Consider the following 17,631-nt stretch of genomic DNA (forward strand, 5'->3'; position numbering starts at 1 on the left):
CAACACCTCAACTGGGAAACTCAGCCTCTCATAATGCAATCTAAGATCGCATTCCTTTTGGGGGTAGCCACGTCACACCATGGACTCAAGGTTAAAAACTAATTGTTCCTGCCATTTTATTCCCCCATGTAAAACCCAGTGTTTCATATACGGATAGTGCCCAATAAATGTTGAATTGATTAATCAATTAAGGCACGGTTTATCCCCACAACTGGACTAGTATCTACAAGAGGGCAGGGATGCCTTCAATATACTTATATCTCTCTGTGTTGGTGCTTGACACATGAGAAGTACTAATAAATGTACCGTGAGTGAAAAGACTCCAAAAGCTTCTCCTCCAATTAGATTCTCTGAACATAGGGAATGCCACTTTTGTCTACAGTCTACAACATAATCTGACACATAGCAGAGTGCTTAAAACAAATGTTTGGTGATTGATTTCCTGCCACTCTAAATAGCCTACGAGCTTCAAGAGAGTAGGAACTTTGCACATAGTCAGTATTCTGGATATTTGTTGTTGTTGGATGAATGGATACTCCTTTATAAAATGACAGATTTGGACTAGGTAACTTCTGATGTCTCTTACTAGTAAAAAAAAAATCATGACTCAATTTAACTAGCATTTATTACGCACCTGCTAGGTATGTAGTATTGTTCTAAGCACTCAAAATAAAAGGACATGTTTTTAAAAAGTGTCCCTGTCCTCAAGGCACTTGCATTCTACTAGATTCTGCAGAATGAATAAGAAAGATCTCAAAGGATGGTCCACCTAACAGACTTGGAGCCAGAAGGGACTTTTAGGGACTCTCTAATCTAGCCCTCCCATTTTACAGGTAAAAAGACTGAGGTTCAGAGAGTATAAGTTTCTTGCTCAAGGTGACCCAAGAAGTATGTTGCAGATGTGGAATTTAAACCCACGTCCTTCAGCTTCATTTCCAGTATTCTCTCTGGTACGTAGCCATTTATTCTGAGGGCTTCTTCTCCTGGAGCTCCTGCCCTAGAATCCCTTCATTACCTTCCGTGCAATGATGCATTTGCCTGTAATTAAGTCCATCCAGCCCTCTGTGAATGAGCCCTATTTCCAATTTTCTCTTTGGGTTTTGTCCAAACACTTGCGTCTGCCCTAAAAGACAGTCCCAGACTGTGATTGTTCCTCATTGAGCAGTAAAGGAGATTAATGCCTGAGGCCACTGGGCCAGTCCAACAAATCACTTCTCTGAAGACACACTATGGCTGGTTATGAAATCACTGTGACCCAGGTGGCATCCTGTCAGCACCACCGCCTTTTAACCAATAGAGTCTGTAGTTGGCCAGCCCATCCATTTGTGTTGGCCAGCCCATCCATTTGTGTCCTGAATTCTTCTGCAGGATGGGCATCCATCACATGACTCTCTAAAGCAAGCTCCTACCTCTTCATTTCCTCTTTTCTGGATCCTGAGGAGATGGATGCTACAGTCAAATCCTTTTTTCTTATTTATAAAATTCCTTTCTCAGCCACTGCAAATAGGATTTCCAGGGATTTGTGAGTCTATCTATTTTAATCCTGAATCTTTTTCATGGGTTTAAATTTTTTTGTATTTATTAATGTTGAGCAATGCTTTCTTTCCACTTTTTTTTTTTACTGCCACCCAAAATGATACATTTGGACCGAGGGAAACATCTGCTGGCATCTTTCTGAATGATTAATGAATGTCCAAGTAAACTCTCAAGAGAGATCAGCCAATGAGTAACCAAGTCAGAGATCAAAGGAAAGAATCTTCAGAAACAGATGAAATTGATGGGGGTGGGGGTGGATATTTATAATCCCATTTTCTAATTAGATCAACAGATATTTATTGTAAGAACTTTCTGTAGAGGACTTCGTTGTAGAGGGCTTTCTGTCAGTGCTTTTGGCTGGAGTAGGGACACAGATGAGGAAGACGCAGACTCTGCCCTGCCCTCAAGAAGCTTGGCCAACTCTACCATTGGCAAGCTGCCTTTGACCAACAAATAGCTCCAAAAGTGGAACAAGAATTGAAGAGGCAACTTGTTTTCCATTAGAACCCTGTGTTTTCCCTTTGTACGCACCAGGAGAAATGAATGCTCAATCATTGCTCATTGTCCTAGAGCACCCAGGGAAGAAGATTTCCATTAAAAGGACCTAGCTCTGCCCCATGTTATTACCTCCTACTGTCATCCCCATTGGATCTGGACCATTGGACTTCCACATGCCCAGATTTCCCATAGCCCTTTGTTTGGACTGCTCCTTTGCACTTGTGCTACTCCCTCTCTGTCTCAAAGTTATACCTCCATGTGTCTTTTGTCTCTTCCAGATCAACTGGCACATTAGAGATGTTTAGTAAATGCTGACTGAATTAAGTTAATGGTCCCTGCCACTTCTAGTTGGTACAGTGGGGGGGTAGAGCATTGGGCCTGCAGCCAGGAATGCACGAGATCTAATATAGCCTCAAAAACATTCTAGATGTGTGACCATGGGCAAGTCACTTGACCTCTGTTTGCCTTGGTTTCTTCAACTACAAAATGAGAATAATAATGGCACCTACTTCCCAGGGTTGTTGTGAGGATCAAATGAGATATGTGCAAACCACTTAGCATAGTGTCTGACACACAATAAATGCTTACAAAGTATCTGTGTCCTTCCTTCCCTCCATGTGTACATCTTCTTTATACCTAATATTGAGGGTAAGGCCTTGTACATTGTAGATGCTTAATAAGTGTGTTTGTTAAATGGATGGATGTTTGAAGGGTCTGTCTTCCCCTAGTCTGTTTCCATTTCAAATCCATGTTCCATGTCACCTTAACCTTCTCAATGCGCAGGTTTGTCACCATCACTCCTACCCTCATTTAGTGTCTTTCAGGTGCTTGCCATTGCCTCACAATGCAAACTCCACAGGCTGCCATTTCAGTCCCAGCACAATCCAGCTTGCCACCTCATCCCTCATGCCTTTCCCACCTTCTTTAGCAGGACTCCCTTGCACCCCTCTGTGTCCCAGCCAAACTGGGCTTTTGCATAGCAGCCACTGATTAGAGAGGACGATTTCCTTCACAAGGAAGTGATATTGCAAGCAGTAGCCAGGAGCCAGTCAGAGGGGGCTGACAGTGAAAACTTGAATGCAGGCATAGCCTAGGTTAGACAGTCTTAAGTTCACACTGGCAGCAGCAAAGGCATTGAGTGCTATAAGTAATTCTACCTTTTTTCTGGAACTTGGTACTTCTCTGTGACCTTAGAGTGAAGCCCTTCAACCTGATCTCATAGCCCTTCTGTTCCCTTTCTCTTCAGACCCTACTTGATCCAGGGATGGAGGGCCCATTGTCCTCATTCTTCTTAAAGCTTCCATCTTTGGTCTGTAGGCACTTCAGTTTTCTCATGGAGTAGGCAAAGTTATTCAAACTCTTTTCTAACTTTATTCTGCTACTAAAATGATATGGAGATGACATACATCAGTTTTCCCTCTTGTCCAAACCTTATTTCCTTAACAAAAGTCTTCCTGTTGCCTCATTTGGTTTTGTTTTTCAAGAAAAAAAATGAGTAACTACAGAAACTTCCAATTACAAAAAGCTAGAAGGTTTTACAAAGTGCATCCTCATAATACAGGGAGGTTTTAAAAATTGTGATCCCCATTTTTCAATTTTTTTGCAGTGAATAAGCATTTTCTCCTCCCTCCCAACCACCTCCACCCCCAATGAACAACCAAAAAAAAAAGAAACAGAAAGAAAATCCTCTTAGCAATGTATCCAGTCAAATGAAGCCAATTTCTTCAATGACTATATGTCCATTTCTATCTGAATCTCTGTGTATGTTAATATGTGGATATTTATGTCTTTCATTCAGCATTTTAAGTTCATCTGATTCCAGTTCTTCTGAAATGATGCAATGAATAGTGGAATATGATATACCTGAGTTCCAATCCTGCCTTACTAGCTTTGACATCGTGGACCATGTCACCATGCCTCAGCTTCCTTATTTGTAAATACGGAAAGAAGTTAACTTGTTCACCTCTAAGTTTCATCTTAGCTCTAAACCTATGATCTGAACAAAAGTTCTTTGTGTTACATCACACTGCCTCAAAGAAAGTTGCATATTTAAGAATATCTCTACTAGCAGGATTCCTGGGCATTGCAATACTTACTACGGGACAGGTCTTGTTGAGTAGAAAGAATCTGGGGCTCCCTCTAGGACTGACTCACCATGGGCCCCTGGATAGGTGCTTCCTCATTCTGAGCTTCAGCCTCACCACTTGCAATATGAGGAGGATGGCATCGAAGGTCTATTCCAGCTCCTCAGTGCTGCGTTTCATGAGGTACCAAAAAGCAAAAAAATAAATAAATAAAAAGGAGATGTGTAGAAAGGAAGAGTGAAATATGGGACTGACTTTGGAAAACCTGGTGTTGGAAAGCTGAGGGAAAATAAAAGTCTGTGCTCTCACCAGCCTTCCCTCTTCTTTTCTTTTTTTTTTAAATTAATATATTTATTTTTAGTTTTCAACCTTCACTTCCACAAGATTTTGAGTTCCAAATTGTCTCCTTATCTCTCCCCTCCCCCACCCCAAGACAGTGTACATTCTGAATAGCCCTTCCCTTGATCTGTGCTCCCTTTGATCACCTCTCCCTTCTCTTATCCCCTTCCCTTTCTATTTTCCTGTAGGGCAGGATAGATTTCTATACCCCATTGCCTGTATATCTTATTTCCCAGGTGCATGCAAAAACAATTTTTAATATTTGTTTTTAAAACTTTGGGTTCCAAATTCTCTCCCTTCCTCCTTGCCTCCCACCCTCAAGAAGGCAAGCAACTTGATACAGGCTATATATGTATAGTCATACAAAACATTTCCATAATAGCCATGTTGTGAAAAACTTTCCTTTCATCCTATCCCACCCCTGATTTATTCTATTCTCTCTTTTGACCCTGTCCCTCCTTAGAAGTGTTTGCTTCTGATTACACCTTCCCCCAATCTGCCCTCCCTTCTATCATCCTCCCCTCTCTTATCCCCTTCCCCTCTATTTTCCTGTAGGGTAAGATAGATTTCCATACCCAAATGAGTGTGTATAGTATTCCCTCCTTAAGCCAAATCTGATGAGAATAAGATTCATTCATTCCCTCTCACCTCTCCCCCTTCCCCTCCATGGTTAAAAGCTTTTTCTTCCCTCTTTTATGCCAGATAATTTACCCCATTCTACCTCTCCCTTTCTCCCTGTACAATCCTCTCTTACCCCTTAATTTTATTTTTTTAGATATCATCCCTTCATATTCAACTCACCCTGTGTCCTCTCTCTCTCTCTCTCTCTAAATGCATATATATATATATATATATATATGTATGTATGTATGTATGTATGTATATGTATATTCCCTCCAACTACCCTGATACTGAGAAAGGTCTCATGAGTTACAAATATTATCTTTCCATGTAGGAATGTAAACAGTTCAACTTTAATAAGTCCCTTATGATTTCTCTTTCTTGTTTGACTTTTCATGCTTCTCTTGAATCTTGTATTTGAAAGTCAGATTTTCTATTCAGCTCTGATTTTTTCATCAAGAATGCTTGAAAGTCCTCTATCTCACTGAAAGTTCATTTTTCCCCCAAAGGATTATATTCAGTTTTGCTGGGTAGGTGATTCTTGGTTTTAATCCTAGCTCCTTTGACCTCCAGAATATCATATTCCAAGCCCTCTGATCCCTTAATGTAGAAGCTGTTATCCTGATTGTGTTTTCACAATATTTGATTTCTTTCTGGCTGCTTACAATATTTTCTCCTTGACCTAGGAACTCTGGAATTTGGCTATAATATTCCTAGGAATTTTCCTTTGGGGATCTCTTTCAGGAGGTGATTGGTGGATTCTTTCAATTTCTATTTTACCCTCTGGTTCTAAAATATCAGGGCAGTTTCCCCTGATAATGTCTTGAAAGATGATGTCTAGGCTCTGTTTTTTGATCATGGCTTTTAACAGTTTTTAAATGATCTCTCCTGGATCTATTTCCCAGGTCAGTTGCTTTTCCAATGAGATATTTCACATTGTCTTCTATTTTTTTCATTCTTTTGGTTTTGTTTTATAGTTTCTTGATTTCTCATGAAGTCATTACCATCGATTTGCTCCATTCTAGTTTTTAAGGAATTATTTTCTTCAGTGAACTTTTTAACTTCTTTTTTCCATTTGGTCAAGTCTTCTTTTTAAGGCATTTTCCTCTTCATTGGATTTTTGTATCTCTTTTGCCATTTGGGTTAGTCTGTTTTTTTAAGGTGTTATTTTCTTCAATTTTTTTTTGGGTCTCCTTTAGCAAACTGTTGGCTTGTTTTTCATGATTTTCTTGCATCACTCTCATTTCTCTTCCCAGTTTTTCCTCTACTTCTCTTACTTGCTTCTCAAAACCCCTTTTGAACTCTTCCATGGCCTGGGACTGATTTATATTTTTCTTGGAGGCTTTGGATGTAGGAACTTTGACTTTGTTGTCTTCTTCTGGTTGTATGTTTTGATCTTCTTTGTCACCAAAGAAAGATTCTATGGTCTGACTCTTTTGCATAGTTTACTCATGTTCCCAGCAAATTATTTGACTATTAAACTCTTTGTTAAGGTAGGGGTCTGCTTCCAGTGTGGAGGGTGTACTATCTGAAGCTTCAGGGGGTTTGTGCAGCTGTTTTCAGAGATACTTCTCGGGACCTATAAATTTTCACTTCTTCCAAGGTGGTATGATCAAAGGCAAAGTATTTACTCCTTTCCTGGCCTGTACTCTAGTCTGTGAGTGACCACAAGCACTCTTTTATGCCTTGGAACCATGAGGAAGATTCCTTCTCCACCACGGCCATAAATTCCAGCATGTCAACACTCCTCCTAGCCTCAGGACTGCAACCTACATCCAAGCATGGACAAAGCAAGAGAATCCTGCCCCAGCGCCAGCAAAGAGATCCCTGTAATCCCCTTCTGATCAGCTGCTTGATATCCCCTCCATCTGTGGGCCAAGAGCTCCAGAGGCAGCCACCACCCCTGGGCTGTACCAAGACTGGGGTCAGACCCCACCCCTCTCTCACACAGATCCGACAGACCTGTCCTACTGACCTTCTAAGTTGTCTTTGGCATTTGTGGGTTGAGAAGTCTAGAAACTGCCACAGCTCCCCTTGATTCAGTTCCCTGAAGCCTGCTCCTGGTTTGCTGAGGTCTGGTCTTTGCCTGCACGCCCACACTGAACTGCACTCCTCTCCCAGCCTGGCATAAAAAATCTTTCCAATCAACCATCCAGGTTGTCTTGGTCTGGAAATTTGTTTCACTCTGTCTTTTTGTGGGTTCTGTTGCTCTAGAATTTGTTTAGAGCCATTTTTTACAGGTATTTGGAGGGATTGGCGAGAGCTCAAGCAAGTCACTGCTTTTACTCCACCCCCCCAATCCCTCTTCTTTTCCCTCAGCTCAAACACTGCCCAGTTTTCCCAGGCAATGAAAGCGGCTCAGGATGTTGCAGTCTTTGCTACATGTACAGGGTTCTCTTCTGAATCTCAGAAGCAGCCCTAATCCATGCCAGCACTGTCTATTCTTCTGCCATTTTCTTCCATTCCTCATATCTACAAGACACAGCCCTTGCCCTTCTAGGTCTGTGAGAGAGAGAAAATCTAGGTGTATATGGAGGCAGGGAGAAGACAGATGACTGGTGAGAGGCAGAATTTACTAAGGGAATATCTGGGTAGAAAAAACCACAAGGTATAGGTGGCACAGTGGATAGAATATCAGGCCTGAAGTCAGGAGGACTGCTCTTCCTGAGTTCAAATCTGGCCTCAGAAACTTACTAGCTTTGTGACCCTGGGCAAATCACTTAACCCTGTTTGCCTCAGTTTTCTTATCCATAAAATGAGATGGAGAAGGAAATGGCAAACCACTCCAGTATCTTTGCCAAGAATATGCCAAATGGAGTCATGAAAAGGCAGACATTACTGAAAATGACATTTTTCAGTTGAACAACAACAACATAGAATAGATAGAAAGCTGACTTCAAAGATGGGAAAAGCTGGATTCAAATCTTGTCCCTCACATATTATGAAACCTTTCAGGAATTTATGAAAATAATAATAAATAAATTAATATTCTGGGCCATTTGAACATATTTTTCTTTCCTCTATAAGATTAGAAATTGCAGAGAAGGTGGTAATCTGAATTTGCAAGGGGGATTCCTTATTCTGGGAGTTCTCTATACTAACAGGTCACAGGTCTAACCTCTTTAACCCTTGGGCAGCAGTGTGAAGGAAAATTTTGAGTTGTGACTGACTGGAAACAGGAAGACCAGTTAGGAATGCAGACTAGAATCACCCATTAAAAGCTCATGGGGATCTCGGAAATCATCTGTTAGTAGAACAGAAGCTCCTTATAGTCTAGGACTGTTTTGGTTTTGTCTTTTTATACCCAGTGACTTGCATGTGAAGGGTGCTCAATAAACATTTCTTGAATTGAATGAACTAAAAAGGTCTCTGAAGCCCAAAGATTTTAAGGGGCTTAGCATCAGAGATCTAAAGCCCAAAGTCAGAGCCCACCCCCTCCATGTTACAGATGGGGAAGGTGAGGCCCAGAGATTAGTCGACCTGTCCATGGGTACAGTTTAGTAGCAGCAATAATTTAAACTGAGGGCCTACCACTTAACATCCAGTCTTCTTTCTACTTTCCTTTGTATGTATTTGTGGAGAAAACATTCTCTGAACACTGATTCCCTGTTTCAGGAGAGCCCTCCAATGTTACTTTGCTGATTTGTTCGAGGAGTCTATGTGTGGAAAAAAATAACCACAGGTTAACGTGGAAAAGCTCATTGGTCAACACCTCTGTTTTCTCTTCCACAGCACGAATCATAAAAACCAAGCAGTGGTGTGACATGCTTCCCTGTTTAGAAGGAGAAGGCTGTGACTTGTTAATCAATAGATCCGGCTGGACCTGCACCCAGCCTGGAGGACGGATAAAGACAACCACGGTAAGTTGCCCTTGCATGTGTCTTGGCTGCCTTCTGACCCAGCCCTGCTGCCCATCTGGAAGAGACCCAATGGGGTCTTCTTCCCATCTTCTGTGTCGAAAAGGGCAGTTTCTCATGTGAGTTTTAAATTGAACATTGGTAGTAAGGAAAATTTAAAAGATTTTTTCCTATGACAACCTACTTGGCATCCTCTCCATTCTTTTCGCAAAGTCAAAGGGTCAGTTCTCAGTGTCCATTCCTCAGACCCTTGGCTCGACTTGCTGACTTCTTAGTCCATCTGACAAAAAGGAGTTAGAGCCATTATCAGACCCCCACTTCATATATCAAGTACCTGTCTGGAATTAATGTTAGCTCAATATTTGATGGTAGCCTTCATGGGAAGAGGATCCTAAAAACCGAGGAGAGATACCTTAAGAGCAGTAGTACACATACATACATAGACACACACACACGTGTATGTGTGTGTGTGTGTGTATTCAAAATTTTCATAATGCTACTTGATTAACTTTTCTTGAGCTGAAACATCCCCCCTCCCCTCAGGTGGGAAACATAAATTTGTTTTAGCAAAACATTTGATCGGTTAAGACATACTAGAGGAAGGGAGATGACCTGAAAGAGTCTTTCTTTCCACTCCTCCACATTCCTGGCCTGTGTCCTAACCATTCTCACACCTCTCATGGCTGGGTTCAGGACCAAGGACAGCAACTAGGGCCTGCAGATCGGTAGCCCAACCTCAGGCCAATGGGAAATCCAAGGAACGGTCATGGGTGACGAGAACAGGGATGGATTATTGATTTGGCTTGTCTACCATAACCCCTCCATGCCAGGGAAGTTTTAAGATGGAATAATTTAAACCAGAATTCCTCCTCCTTCTCATGATAGTCTCAAGGCTCAGATTCTCAAACCTAAAGAAGTCTTCCCTGTGGGAGACAAATACATTGGTTTGGGCACCAGTACTTGATAAAGTTTGACTAACCAGCTATTCCTCTTCTTATTAAATTAGACTCAAAAAGGGCAAGGATCCAGATAACAGGATTTTGTCCATCCACAATGGAATAGTAAGAGTGGGAGGCTAAAGTGGTTTTGTATCATTTTCCATGCCAGTTGTTTTTTCCCAAAAAATAATTTTTTTCAAGGTCAAAGCATTCATATTTTGTAAAGCTTGCTGGCCATACAGTCATCATCATTTTCTGAAGGTCCTGGAGCCTCTCAGAAATCAAAGGAGGGAGCCGGGGGTCTCAGTGCCCCTTCTTTGAATTACACCCTGAACTGGAATAGAAGTCCTATGAAAAATAAAACAAAACAAAATTAAGTTAGTGTGCCCTCAGAGACTGTGAGCACTTTTCTTTTTCCTTCTCTTTTTCTTTCTTCTATTCCTTTTTCTTTCCCATTTTATCATTCTGTATACCATCTGTTTCATTTCTCTCCCCTGCTGTCTTCCTATTTTCATATCCCCTTTTTCTTCCTTTCATTCTCATTCCACATGAAAGACAATATGATGAATGGTCAGAGATGTGGACCTGTCATTATAAGACCTTGGTTTGAACCTGAACACATTAGCTACATACCCATTGGCAAGTCAGTTAACCCCTTTGGACCTCCATTTCCTAATCTGTAAAATGGGAATAAGTCCAATTCAACAAGCATTTATTCTTTCCCACTCCCCCCACCCCCCATGCCTGGGGATATAGAGTTGAAACAAACAACTTTCTGATCACAAGGAACTTATATTCTCCTAGAGCAATAATTCTTGCCCTCTTTCTTTATAAAGCACTTTGCAAAACCTAAAACACTATAGTACTGAGAGTTATTATTGTGGGGGGGTGTATGCACATATATGTCTATACATATATTTAAGTACTTTTCATGTGTTTGCATATAAATATGTGTGTGTGTTTGTAAAATGTGTGCCTACAATTAGGTTCCAGTTTTATGTATGTTAAGACCTGGTATAGAACAATTAAGTTGGGTAAGACTGAGGATTTTAGAGTACTTTTAGTGAGAGTGATTCCCCTGGTCCACGTCTTGTTGTATGATCACTCAATCTTATTGAAGCACTTTGTCTTATCCTTAAGTGGCCTCTGAGAATGTTCTACGGAGATCCTGGGTACAGAACTCATTGCCATCCTGTCTAAGCCAGTACCACCTGAAGTTCAGATTGCGACAAGAAAACAACGTGACTTTTAAGCAGATCAGTTTTCTTGTTTGGGCAACCCTGACAAGATTGCTGACTCATGTAAGTCTGATTTCAGGCTTATAGAAACTGGTTTGAGTAATTTGGGCATTATTGCGAGTATGATGTCAAACCTGGGAATCATAAAGCAGCAGTGAATCCTCCTTATAAATGGATTCAGAAGCAGAAAAAATATCTGCAGCAAATTTCTCAAATAAAATTCCAATGTGCAATATGTATAGGGAACTGATACAAAAATACAACGGGAGCCATTCCCCAGGTGACTAGTGGACAAAGGATATGAAAAATCAGCTCTCAGAAGAGGAAAAACAAACTAGCCCCAACCATCCAAAATACTCCATGGCTCCAAACATAAGAAAGTTGCTAATCAAGGCACCTCTGAGGTTTGACCACAGACTTTGGAGTGACAAAGAAATCACAAGGAAATGACAGATGATGGAGGAGATGTGGAAAATGGGCACAGTTCTGCACTGCTGATAGAAATGTGACTTGGTCCTTGCATTCTGCAGATCAGTTTGGAACCGGGCCCCAGACTTAATAAGCCATGCATGTCATTTGACCAAGTGGCCTCTGCTTTGAAGAGATTCTATTTAAAAACATGTAAAGTGCACATGTGCAAAAAGATTGATAATACCATACTTTATTTGTTGTAACAAAGAAAAGAAAAACACGAAGGTGCCCACCAATTGGGAAGTGACTAAACTAAAGGTTGTACATACACTAATGGAATAATATTATGCCATAAGTAATAAGGAAAGGGGTGGATTCAGAAAAAAAAATTAGGAAGACTTGAAGGCACTGACGTAGAATGAAGTGAGAAGAATCAGAATAATTTGCACAGCAACTTAGTAATGACAAACAACTTTGGCAGCCTGAATATCTCAATTGGGTGGAAAAGTTTTCTGTGATGACCCAGTAAAAGGAATTGGGGGACACTTGTCCTACATCATCTTTTCTCTAAAGTGTAGAAGAATCAAGCTTTTCCCATCGGGTGAGAATCCCACCACACAGAGCCAGCTGTCAGCCTGACGGCCCAATACTGGGCAGCTTAGGAAGGCCAAAAGTGCCCTAACAAAGAAATTCAGGTTTGGTCATCTCTAAGATCACTTTTCAAATCCCTCTTTGTAATACACCAAATACCCACAGCCCTTAATACTAACCCCAACTCTTCTTCAAAGGAAAAAAAGAGCGTTGCTACCCTTTTGTTCCTTCAAGAGACAGACTAATAGGCATCTGGTGTGCACAGGGCATTCTGCTAGGACTAGGGCCAGTTCAGAATACAGTCTGGGCCCTGTCCTCAGGGAGCTTACAGTTAGCAGAAGAACAAAGAAGATGATAATCCAAAATGCTTCAATGATCCTGGAATCTGAAATTTCATTAACATCTATCTAGCTCCCATTCACACAGACTGATACCCTGGCTCCACAGCCCCACCTAGGTTTATGACAGTTGCTGTGGTTAATCTTTTCTCAGCTCTTCTTGACCCCACTGCTGCACCTGATAATGTTGGTCACTTCCTTCTCCTGAATACCATCTCTTCTCTTGCTTTTATAACACTATTCTCTCTTGGTTCTCCTCTTACCTCTCTGTTGGTCTCCTTTGCTGTGTCACTAGGAAGGAGGGAGGGAGGGAAGAAGAGAAGGAATAAGGAATAAAAGAAGGGAGGGGTAGAGGGACGAATGAATGAATAAATGAAAAAAATAAGTTATTTAGTGCTCATTCTATGCTAAATACACTGTGCTAAATTCCAAGGATACAAACATAAGTGAACAAAGATAATCCTTCACCTGGAGGAGTTATCTTCTAATGGGGGAAAACAATAAATAAAGGAGATCCAGAAAGGGGAGAGGAGGACAGAGTAGACATAATGGGTCTTAGTTTGAAAGTGAGCTGGTGGACTGATTCCAGGCAAACTGAGGAGACAGCTTGCCAATCAGAGCTTAGGGTCCAAAGGGCAGAACCCAGGATGCTATGGGAAGGGAATGAAGGATGTGGTTGAAATAAAGACAGCATGCTTTGGAAATGGCTATGTTATCATCCCTATCACACCTGCTAACTGTGTGTTACCCATGATTTAGCCTTACAACCTTTTCTCTTTCTGTGTTTTCTCTCATTGTAACCTCACCAGTTGTCATGAGTTTAATTATCATCTCAATGTAGATGACTCAAAGATCCGTCTATCTAGTCACATTCAGTCTTATTGTCAGTCTTGTATTACCGGTTGCTTTTTGAACATTTCAAATTATATGTACTGTCAACATATCAAACTGAACCTGGCCAAAACTGGACTTATTAAAAGACTGGAAAGATAAGAAGGGGTTAGGTTTTGAAGGGTTTTGAATGCCAAATAGAGAATTTTGTATTTGCTCCTGGAGACAATAGGGAGCCTGGAGTTTATTGAGTATGGGAGTGACATAATTGAATCTAAGCTTTAGGAAAATCATTTTGCTGCCTGAATGGAGAATGGATTGGAGTGCAAAGAGACTTGAAATAGACTGAAACACTACCAGACTATTGCAGTAGTCCAGATGTAAGGTGATGAAGACCTGAACTAGAGTCATGACAGTGCCAGAAGAAAGGAGGTATGCTAAAGGGTTGTTACAGAGGGAAAATCTACAGGGCTGGGCAGCAGATTGGATATTCTGGGGGGTAGGGTTGAGTGAGAGTGGGGAACATAAGATGACTTCTAGGTTGGGAACCCCAGGGACTTGGAGACTGGTGTTGCCCTCTATGGGAATATGAAAGGTAGGATGGAGCGGGGGAGATAAAAATTTCAGTTTTGGAGATGTTTAGTTTAATATGTTTACTGGACATCCAGTTTGAGATGTCTGAAAGGAATTTGAGATACAAGTTTGGAGGCCAATGGAGAGGTTGATGCAGGATAGATAAATTTGAGAATCATAAGCATAAAGATGGTAATTAAATCCATGACAGCTGATGAGATCCCAAAGTGAAGTAGTACAGAGGGAGAAAAGGGGAGGGGGCAAAGGACAGAAGCATCAGGGATACCTATGATTAGAGGGCATGACCTGGATGAGAATCCCACACAGGAAGGCAGAGAAAAGGAGAATTGAGCTAGGTAGGGGGAGAACCAGGACAGAGTGGAGTCCTAAAAACCTAGAGAGAAGAGGCTATCAAGGAGGAGAGAGTGAAAGGCTACAGAGAAGTCCAGGAGAATGAGGACTGAGAAAAGGTCATTGGCTTTGGCAACTAAGAGATCATTGAGGACTTTGGAGAGAGCAGTTTTGGTAGAATGCTGATAATGTTGGAAGCTGGATTTTAAGGAGTTAGGAAGAGAGTAAAAGGAGATGAAGTGCAGAAACCTACTGTAGATGGTCTTTTCAAGGAGTTTAGATACAAATAGCAGAAAAGGTATAGACTGAGAGTTAGCAGGGATTGGAAAATGGAGGAAATAGCAAGTGAAGATTTTCTTTAGGTTGAGGGAAACATGGGCATATTTGTAGACAGTAGGGAATGAGCCAGTAGAGGTGGAGAGGTCAGAAATAAGTGAGTGGGGATGACAGAGGAGGGCCATGTGTTGGAGAGGAGGGATGGAAAGGCATCACTTGAGCACGTAGAGGAATTGGTCTTGATAAGAAGTGAGGCCCCCTCTTCATGTGAGACAGAGGTGAAGGAGGAGACAGTGTTAGAAGGCACCTAAGTGATAACAGTTGAGGAAAAGGAAGAAGAGATAGCTGTCAGTGAATGGCTTTATATTTTTCCTGCAAAATAGGATTGCCTTGCAGCAGTGAGGACCCAGTTGAGGTTGTGTAGCATAAATTTATAGTGAGTCGTCAGACACTTGCCTGATTTTCTCCACCTTTGTTTAGCAGCTTGTATGTAATGGTGAAGAGGATGGATGGTGGAAGTCATGAAAAGATGAGGCATAACAGGGTACAGTCAGCAGTAGAAGGGAGCTAGAGATTCAAGAGAAAAGGAGAGTGTGGAATTGAGACAAGGCGGGGAAAAGAAAAGAGAGTGGCCAGTGCTGGGGAGATGGCCTGGAGAGAATTGAGGAGTCAACAGATTGGAGGTTATGGTGCACATAAGAGTAGAGTTTTGTAAAGTACAGTTATGATTGCATCACTCACTCCCTTACTCAGTAAATTCAAGTCCTTCTTTCTCAAGCATAAAATACAAACTTCTCTATTTAGCTTTTAAAGCCCTTTATGACCTGTCCTCACACTGTCATTCCAGCCTCATTGAAATAGTCTTCTCCCTTTCCCTCTCCCTCTTCCTCTGTTTCTCTTTCTCCCTTTCTTTCTTTCTTTCTCTCTCCCTCTAGCCCTCTTTCAGATTAAAAATTCTAGTTCTAAATTAAACTACTTTGACCCCTCCAATTAGTAGTGTCTTGTCACACAAACTACCTTGTATTTAACTACTTTCTGTCTATATACATGTATTCTCATATTTGTTATGTAGCTACATATGCACACATGAGGCAGCTAGGCAGCATGGTAGATAGACTATTGAGCCTGAAGTCAAGAAGACTCATTTTCCTGAGTTCAAATCTGGCCTCAGACACTTACTAGGTATGTCACCCTGGGCAAGCCACTAAACCCTGTTTACCTCAGTTCCTCATTTGTAAAATGAGCTAGAGAAAGAAATGGTAAACCCCTCCAATATCTTTGCCAAGAAAACCCCAAATGGGGTCACGAAGAGTCAGATATGACTGAAATGACTCAACAGCAACATACACACACGTATATACATATGCATACTTATTTAAAATTCATGCACAGTTTTTAGAACATATGATCATTGCAAGAAGGGATTGTTTTATTCTTTATAGTTGTTTTGGTGCCAGGAATATGACAGGTGCTTAATAAGTTCCTGATGCTTAATTGGCAGAACATTCAAGCAAACTGATGACTATCTTCCTTGAATTCCACTTGCTTGTCCCCTGATGGACAGATGTGCTCTCCATCACTGAGCCTCTCTCTGAAGTCTTTCCAGCCTAATAAAGAATCACGGGGTCTTTGAGTTTTTGGTCGGCCTTGGAGATCATCTGGTTCCACCTCCTTCTGCATATGGGAAGTAAGAGAGCCAATACTCTCCTGACCTAGTTTTCCAGAGCCCAGGAGATCACCTGCCACCTAGGATCAGCTCCCCACTACATCGGAGGATACACCAGTTGCTCCATGATTGCTAAAACCAAAGGTTTTTGCAAAATGGGGTTACTTCTGAGGGCTTCCTGAAGGGGTTACACTGAGTGGTTTCCCCAATACCCCAAACAATTAACTTATTATAGGTGCCCCAAAATTCAAACCTGTGAGTTTATTGTTGTTGTTTAAGAGGAAGCTCCCCAACAAAGACAGAGTTTCAGGGGAGATTATTTTTTTTTCAGCAAACTGTATATATGTTATCAATGATCCATCACTCCATAATTGTTGCTTAATGAATTCCTTCTCCATGATGTACTTCCAGTGCCCAGAGCCGAGCCGAACGTTCACGTGTCGGTTCTTTGGGAACTAACCTTTCTAAACCTCTGTGGTTTTACTTCTAAATTAGCTGAAGTGAGAAATTAAGGTGCCTGAAGATGCTAAGAGAGAGCTCACAGTGGATAAAAGGTGTAATTACTCTGACACAGGGCTTACTGCTTAGCTAGTAAAATTTACTAAGTCCTGAGCCTTGCCCAGGGATACAACTCCCTTAATCAAGTTTACTTACCCACACCTGAACTCAGCATTCCTCACCATTAGTGCATATGACACATGGCCTGAATCAGAGCAGTTCTTGGGTCCATACTTGGAGGGGAGGTGGAAGCGTGGCTGGAATTTCAATGAAGACCTTTCATTCCCATCCCATCGTCACCAACGTACAATTAAAGAGCCTGTTGTAGAGCTGTTTTCTACCATTTCATTATTGATTATCTGGAAAGGAATTGCCTAGGAGAGTCACTGTGTGACCAGGAAGAGACCCAGGGACCAAGGAAGTCAGATCTAAGTCAACAAAGTTCAATTCAGCTGACATTGGTTAAATACTTACTGTAGCCAAGGTGTTATACTATGGGGATAGAATATGGACAGAAACTTGGCTTGTGATTTCATAGGTATAGGAAGCTCCCAGGGGAGGGAACCCACCCTACCAATGCAACTTAACATCTTTTCTACAACTTCAATACTTGGAGAATTTTCTCTTAGAGAGATAAAATGATGTCTCTGGGTCATTCACCCTGTAAATATCTGGGATTGGATTTGGTCCCAGATTAAGCTACCTTCCAGGACAGTCCTCTTTCTATGACCCAATACTGCTACCATGGGGATACAGCAACAAAAACTGTCACTTCCTCTGACTTTCTCCCTCCTCTCCCAGCACCCTTCACTCCTTCAGTCTCTCCCTCTATGTCTCCCTCTGTCTCTTCCTACCTCTCTCTCCCTCCTCTCTTTGTCTCTCTGTCTCTGACTCTGTCTTTCTGTCTCTTTCTCTCTGTCTCTCTCTCTCTCACAGATACACACACACACACACACACACACACACACACACACACACACACACA

At 41.5% G+C, this 17,631-nt stretch overlaps 1 protein-coding gene across 1 annotated transcript in view; it reads left to right on the forward strand.

The window, feature by feature from the left end:
* TAFA5 (TAFA chemokine like family member 5) overlaps positions 1-17,631 on the forward strand; it is a 562,766-nt gene that overhangs the window by 475,401 nt on the left and 69,734 nt on the right. Inside the window, exon 3 of the mRNA XM_027854230.1 lies at positions 8,811-8,938. Coding sequence (XP_027710031.1) covers positions 8,811-8,938 — 128 coding nt within the window. The remainder of the gene's footprint in view (positions 1-8,810; positions 8,939-17,631) is intronic.

This window comes from Vombatus ursinus, unplaced genomic scaffold, assembly GCF_900497805.2.
Source record: "Vombatus ursinus unplaced genomic scaffold, bare-nosed wombat genome assembly UNPS02010394.1, whole genome shotgun sequence".
Classification (NCBI taxonomy): domain Eukaryota; kingdom Metazoa; phylum Chordata; class Mammalia; order Diprotodontia; family Vombatidae; genus Vombatus; species Vombatus ursinus.